This window comes from Bison bison, unplaced genomic scaffold (assembly GCF_000754665.1).
Source record: "Bison bison bison isolate TAMUID 2011002044 unplaced genomic scaffold, Bison_UMD1.0 scf7180017864368, whole genome shotgun sequence".
Lineage (NCBI taxonomy): Eukaryota > Metazoa > Chordata > Mammalia > Artiodactyla > Bovidae > Bison > Bison bison.
This window is the reverse complement of record NW_011494940.1, coordinates 1,306,630-1,307,380: the sequence shown is the minus strand read 5'-3', so window position 1 is coordinate 1,307,380 and position 751 is coordinate 1,306,630. Positions and strand designations below refer to the sequence as shown.

General features: G+C 43.7%; 1 protein-coding gene across 1 annotated transcript in view; it reads left to right on the top strand.

Moving 5' to 3' along the window:
• Positions 1-712: 712 nt before the first annotated feature.
• The window catches only part of VRTN (vertebrae development associated), a 2,317-nt gene continuing 2,278 nt past the window's right edge, over positions 713-751 (top strand). The window contains exon 1 of the mRNA XM_010855751.1: positions 713-751. Coding sequence (XP_010854053.1) covers positions 713-751 — 39 coding nt within the window.

The following is a 751-nucleotide window of genomic DNA, read 5'->3' as shown; positions in this document are numbered from 1 at the left end:
TACTTGTATTCTATAATATGCATAATACTAGAAATGTTGCCGCTCAGTCGTGTTTGACTCTTTTGTGACCCTATAGACATAGCCTACTAGGTTTCTCTGTTCATGGGATTTTTCAGGCAAGAATACTGGAGTGGGTTGCTATTTTCCTTCTCCAGGGGCTCTTCTCAATCCAGGGATTGAACTCAAGTCTCCTGTGTCTTCTGCATTGTAGACGGATTCTTTACCTGCTGAGCCATCAGAGAATTCCAATAATACTAGATAATACTCTAATATATAAGACCTAGCACTTTTGTGGTACTTTACTATGTGCCAGGCACTTTTCTAAGGATGAATATATATATATATGTGCATATGTATGTATATATACACACACACCCATGTATCGCCATTTTTTACTTTGTCTCATTTATACACACAACAAGTCTATAAGGTACATTCTTTTATTGTCTCCCTTTTAACAGAAAAGGAACCAGAAGCACAGAGAGGTTGATGACTTGCTCAAGCTAATAGCAGAACCAGGATTCAAAGCCATTCTCCAAGATCGAGCTCTTCCTTTGTACCACTGGGTAATTAAACAAACCCCAGGCGGCACGTAGCCATTTTCTTCCATGGCAGAGTGGGAGTAGACAGGCAGTATCTGGAGGGACAGGGCGCAGGAGTGTCATCCGGGTACCCGTCCTGACCTCTGCCCTCTCCCCTTTGCCCTGCTAGGATGACCTCTCGGGAGCAGCTGGTGCAGCACGTGCTGCAG